The 6,000-nt window shown below is 47.9% G+C and overlaps 1 protein-coding gene across 1 annotated transcript in view; it reads right to left on the bottom strand.

Moving 5' to 3' along the window:
* Window positions 1-2,049: 2,049 nt before the first annotated feature.
* The window catches only part of LOC148046968 (paired box protein Pax-7-like), a gene marked incomplete at its 5' end in the record, with an annotated part of 46,278 nt that continues 42,327 nt past the window's right edge, over window positions 2,050-6,000 (bottom strand). Inside the window, 1 exon segment of the mRNA XM_087712140.1 lies at window positions 2,050-4,185. Coding sequence (XP_087568266.1) covers window positions 4,070-4,185 — 116 coding nt within the window.

Below are 6,000 nucleotides of genomic sequence, written 5' to 3'. Positions count from 1 at the left end.
TAAAAAATGGGTTTTTTTCTCCCCCCCAAGAGTCATAAAACCCCCAACACCCTTTTGTGGCCATAATGGGGGAAACCCACAACGAGGAGTTAAGACCAATGAACAGCAGTGATAATATTCAGCCGGTTCGGATCGGTTTGGATCAACTCGTAGTGGGGACCGCCTTGGCGCTATGCTGTCCTGTTTATCCACGTTTTCTAAGCCGTGTGCATGCCTGCAAAGCAAGTGTCCGTGTAAGCTCACACTTTTGGTGCATGGCGAACCGGTGGTAAAATTATGTGAAACCCACCTCTGCTCTACAGGCACAGCCCTGCAAATGGGCTCTAGTTGCCAGGGCCCAAATCTGATTTGAGGCATATGCCAGAAAAATCCTGCTGAAAGCCATGTCTCACCTCCCTTTCTCTCTCTCTCTCTCTTCCTTTTAACCGATAATTTTAAAAACGTATTTTTTCTTTTAAAAGCAGAAGCTAATGGTGTCCCCCTCTCCCCCTGCCTTTATTAAACATCGGAGAAGCAGCGCTGGCTTTTTTTTTTTTTTTAAATAAACCGTAACGTAAAAAGTTCTTTGGGTTTCAGACATTGTGATCTCTGGAACTTTAAAATATATTGCTCGCTAAGCTTTTGTTAGCCACGGCTAACATCGTCAGAGTGTAAAAGCCATTAAAGAGATACCTGCCTTTATACAATGTTAATCGAACATCGTCAGAGTGTAAAAGCCATTAAAGAGATACCTGCCTTTATACAATGTTCGATTAAGAACATCGTCAGAGTGTAAAAGCCATTAAACAGATACCTGCTTTTATACAATGTTAATCAATTGATTAACATTGTATAAAGGCAGGTATCTCTTTAATGGCTTTTACACTCTGACGATATTAGCAGTGGCTAACAAAAACTTAGTGAGCAATAATATTTTAAAGTTCCGGAGATCACAATGTCTGTTTCGTGTTTGTGTGTGTGTGTGTGTGTAATAAAATAAAAAGCAGGACAAGTGTGTTTCCTTCCAGGAGATGTGATCAAAGGAGAAAATTTGAATAGATCAGCCACTTTCTTGTTCCAATTTTTTTTAAAGCTACAAATTTAGTGGTTTCTATGGTTGCGCACTTTAGAGCAGTGGTTCTCAAGCTATGGGTCGGGACCCCTTTGGGGGTCGAACGACCCTTTCACAGGGGTTGCCTAAGACCATTATTGGAAAACACATTTTCAAAAAAATACGGAAAACATAAAATAATTTTACGATTGTGGGTCACCACAGGATGAGGAACTGTATTAGAGTCGGGGCCTTAGGAAGGTGGAGACCCATTGCTTTAGCGAAACGGTAAACGGGACTGGTCCGATTTCCTTCGTGTTGGTTAAGTTGGTAGTTTGGGCCACAAGTTTTTTTTTTCTTCTCTCCCCCACCCCAAAAGGAAAAACTGACATACTCTGGTCAGCCAGCACCCACAACTGCCGACATCTTAACTCCTGGCACATGGATTCTACAGGTAGTCCTCAACTTACGAACACAATTGAGCCCGAATGTTACGTTGTTAAGTGGGGTTTTGGCCCACTTTACAACTTTCCTGGCCGCATTTGTCAAGCAAAACGTTGCATTTGTTAAGTGAGTCACACGTCAACCTGGCTTCTCCATGGAGTTTGCTTGCCGGAAGGTCGCAAAAGGGGATCACATGAACACTTCCCCCCCCCCACCCGCGGGACGCTACCATCGTAAATGTGAATCAGAGCTGTCAAGATTTCCGATGCAGATCACATGACCGTAGGGGACGGTCGTAACTGTGAAAAATGGTCCTACATCACTTTTTCCGCCCCCGGTGCCGTTGTAACTTTGGATGGTCATGAAGCGAAATGTTGTAAGTTGAGGACTACTTGTATTTAGGATGTTTTCTAGATCTATTTAGGGCAGGGCTAAGCAAAGTGCGGCTCTGGAGCCGCATGCAGCTCTTTCCTCCCTCTGCTGCGGCTCCGTCACCGGTCGGCGCCACAATTTTGAGAGGAGCTTCTGGTGGGGGGGGGGGGGAGAAGCACAGTGCGCCAGAAGACTCTATGGCAAGGGGAGGGTTTTCCAGTTGTCTCCACAATTGATAGGGCTTTTGGTTATGACAGGTAGAGGAAAAAGTATGCCACACTAGGAGGAGACTCTATGATGAGGGAACTGAACTTCCAGTCAGCTCCAGAATTGAACAGGGGGCTTCCGGTTAGGACCTTTGTGGCTCCCGGAGTTTTCTTTTGTGTGGGAAACGGGTCCAAATGCTCTTTGAGTGTTTAAGGTTGCCGACCCCTGATTTAGGGGATCTGGAAAACATGGGCATGCCAAATGAGCCGCGAGGGCCAGCTGTGGTTGGCGCTTTGAGAATTGGCAGGAGGGGAGGCTGGACCAGGAGGCCAACGATGCCGTACCGGAAAGAGTAGACAAGTTGGCAGGACTTGCCCCTCCGAAGGGATCTCTTCCCCCAGATCCCTAAAATCTTGAACCAGTTTTGATTGAGTCTTATAGAACTGAGCAATCGACCCATGGAACAGAAGTTGCCTTCGGAAGTTGTGGGAGCTTCATCCCTGGAAGCTTTCCAGAAGAGACTGGACCGCCATCTCTCAGGAATGGTGTAGGGTCTCCTGTTTGGGTGGGGGGGTTGGACTAGATGACCTACAAGGTCCCTCCCAACTCTGTGGATCTGTTAAACGGGAAAGGTAACCCAAGCCCTTGCATTTCTCCACAGGCACCCAACGAGGAGCTAAGAGCAGGAGAGATGCTGGCTTGGAAAGGTGTGTTTGTGGCACAATCTTTTTATCACTACTCTCTGCCCACCTCCGATGTTAAGAGTGCAGTCCATAACCATAGTTTTGAAAGAAGGAGAGGAGGCGACAACATGCTGGCTAGAAAATGGGTGGGAGAAGGCAAGGGGCCGAGGGGGTACCCCAGGGCCATGCCGGATGCACTATAGAACCCATGGTTCCCTGTGAGGTGAGCATCCAAAGGTGGGGTTTGTTCCTCCAAGCTGTCCTTCAAAATCTGGGTTTGGGGGGGGGGCGGTCTTGCAACAGGGCACCTCAAAGAGACTTTGGGTTGCCTCTTAATTTCTGAGGAATGGGCAAACGGCCGGGGGGTGGGGATGGGATGAAATGCCATTTTTGCAGATGTTTGACAGATCCAGAAGCCTCCATCGATGATTGGCCGCCTTCTGCTGGGCCGCTAGCCACTTGCGCCACATCATGGGGGGAGGGATGCGTATGCAACCTTTCTGCCTTCCTTAATCCGCCCCCCCCTCCTCAATTTCCTCCTGGTGGACAGGCGGGCCTCTGAAAGCGACCCAGTGGGGAACTGGTTGCTCCCCAAAGCATGGATCCACACACCTTTGAGGGATCCCAGGTGGAAGCCAGATCTTTCTTGGAATCTGCTCCCCACCGAACCTTCCTTCCCCGAAAGCGGAGATGGACATATTTACAAGACGTAGCAACTCTTTCTCTCTCTCTCTCTCTCCTCTCTCTGACCAGGATCGACTGTCCTTAGCTTTGTCAGTCTCGCTTCTCGACGCTTGTGCGTATTTGGTCCAAAGCATCCCTTCGTAGTCCTTGGGTCAGCCAGCTTCTTCCATGGATTATTGGTTGTGTAGTATAATAAAAATGAATGGGTGGGGGGGGGGACACGGGGTGGTGGGGAGGGAGGGTAGGTGAGGCCAAAGAATATATCGGTATCTACCTAGCTATATAATGACGAAGAACAGGGCGGATTCCACGTTGACTCTGCAACGGTGGAAACACCTGGGAGCGTTGGTCGGACATCCCGTTGGCCACCCAACTCCCAGATGGGAGATGTCCTTTACGAACCCATCGTCTCTGGAATGGGGAACACGGTTGTAAGTCTTCGCAGGGACACAGAACAAGGGTGGGGGGCAGGGTGGGGGTGGGGGAGATCAGTGGGCCTCTGGGACGGAGGCATGGATGGGAAGGTTTGGTCCTTTGTTGAGCCTCCGGAGGAAACGCCGGTGGTGGACAAGAGGCTGGTCCCAGAAAGTTCGGTGGTGGTAGTGGGGTTCTTGACGCCGGAGGGTCGGCCGCAGGGAGGGCGGAGCCCTCAGTAGGCCTGGCCAGTTTCGACAGGTAGGAGCCCCAGCACGGCGGAATGTTCCCCGAGTTTCATCCGGCGCTGTGTGGACAAGCTGACATTCTTGGTCAAGTAGTCGACAGCAGCTGGCGAAGGAGAGGGAGAAAAAAGAAATAAATAAGGTGATGGACGCGGGAATCTTGAAATGGGGTTCATTCCTGAGTCATTCCCCCCCCCCCGTCCCGGTGCAATTCCCCCCATTGCAACATTTATAATTGTGTGTAGCAACAGGGGAATGTCCCAACGGATGAGTTCCCACCTTGGAAGGGGAATTTCCAGTGGTGAAATTCAATTTTTTTTTACTACCAGTTCTGTGGGTGTGGCTTTGTGGGCGTGGCAGGGGAAGGATACTGCAAAACCTCCATTTTATATTTCTGATATACATTTAATGTTTTGATGGGCTGAAGGAGGCAGTGAGGCTACTGATCAGCCAATCGGAAGGAAAGCTTCGCCTTTCCAAAACCACAATAGAATTACTTGTTTAAACATTTACAGTCAATGGGACTTGCTAGCTATAATCTGCTAGTGGAGGAAGAGATTTCAAAAGTTAAAAAGAGTTCGCATTATCTTTAGACTGGAGAGAACAAGCAGTCGGATTCCAACTTTTCAAATCCTTTAGAACATGTGTGTGTGTGTGTGTGTGTGTGTGTGTGTGTGTTTGTGTGTGTGTCCAAACTTGGTGACTTTTAAGACTTGGGGACTTCAATTCCTATGTCGGCTAGGGAATTCTGGCAGTTGAAGTCCACAATTCTTAAAGTCACCATGATTTGAGCCTTTTGCCTTAGAAGTTTCTTTATATCGCCTCCCCCTCCCCGAATAAATATCGTATAAGGGTGTTTAAAAAAACCTGACTTAAACGTACAAGATTTGGTAGCTCAGCTGACATAGTCCTCCCCCCCACCCCAGTGTTTTATTCAGTGCTGATCTCACGATTTGAGAAAGCGCCGATAAAAACCTAACAGTAGGATTTGAAATCTAACTTAGCCCTTGACTTGCAACAGTTCATTTAGTGAACGCTCGAAATTACGACAGCACTGGGGGGGGGGGGGGAAGAGACTCGAGACCGTTTCTCAGCATCCCCTGATCAAAATTCAAGCCCAGAAACTGACTCACATTTATGAACGGTTGATGGGGGAAACCGGATTCACAATCCAGTTACTAACTTAACAACGGCAGTGAATCGCAGAACAACGGTGGCAAGGGAGGTCGTAAAACGGAGCCCCTTAACTTAGCCGCAAAAATTTGGCTCAATTGCAGGTCATACGTCTTGAGACTACCAGTGTCAATTGGCTTTTGGCTAGAGCAGTGTTTCTCAACCTTGGTGACTTTAAGTCCTGCGGATTCAACTCCCAGAATCCCCCAGCCAGCTGGGGGATTCTGGGAGTTGAAGTCCGCAGGACTTAAAGTCACCAAGGTTGAGAAATACTGGGCTAGAGAGAGAACGCCTTCCACTCTTAAGACGGCAGGCCAAAATAAATTTAATATATTGCATATACTGTATGTATGTATGTATGTATGTATGTATGTATGTATGTATGTATGTATGATGTATGTATATATATATATATATAAATATTGCATTTATTTGGCCTAGGCATCCAGTTTTACCCAACTCTTTGTTAGCTGGAGCTTCAGTTATTTTTTATTTTTTTGCCTGTTTCCCCCTCCTGTAATTCTTCAGCCTCAAATTAGATTAATAAGACTCGCGCGGAGAGCCCCACTTGGTGCCAAGCAAGTAAACAAATTTCACCCGTCAGCGTCCTGTCAGCGTCCTTTCCCCAAAGGGGGCTCCTTCCTAGCAAAAATCCTTATTAGTCTTGTCACATCCATTAGGAATTTTTTTCACGCCTCGGCGTTCCATAACGGCCATCATTAGGGTAGCTTTTGGCCTCTGGGACCAG

Source organism: Thamnophis sirtalis, unplaced genomic scaffold (genome assembly GCF_051295495.1).
Source record: "Thamnophis sirtalis isolate CommonGarterSnake01/CBP01778 unplaced genomic scaffold, rThaSir2_p1.2 scaffold_4, whole genome shotgun sequence".
Classification (NCBI taxonomy): domain Eukaryota; kingdom Metazoa; phylum Chordata; class Lepidosauria; order Squamata; family Natricidae; genus Thamnophis; species Thamnophis sirtalis.
This window is presented reverse-complemented; position numbering and strand designations above follow the sequence as displayed.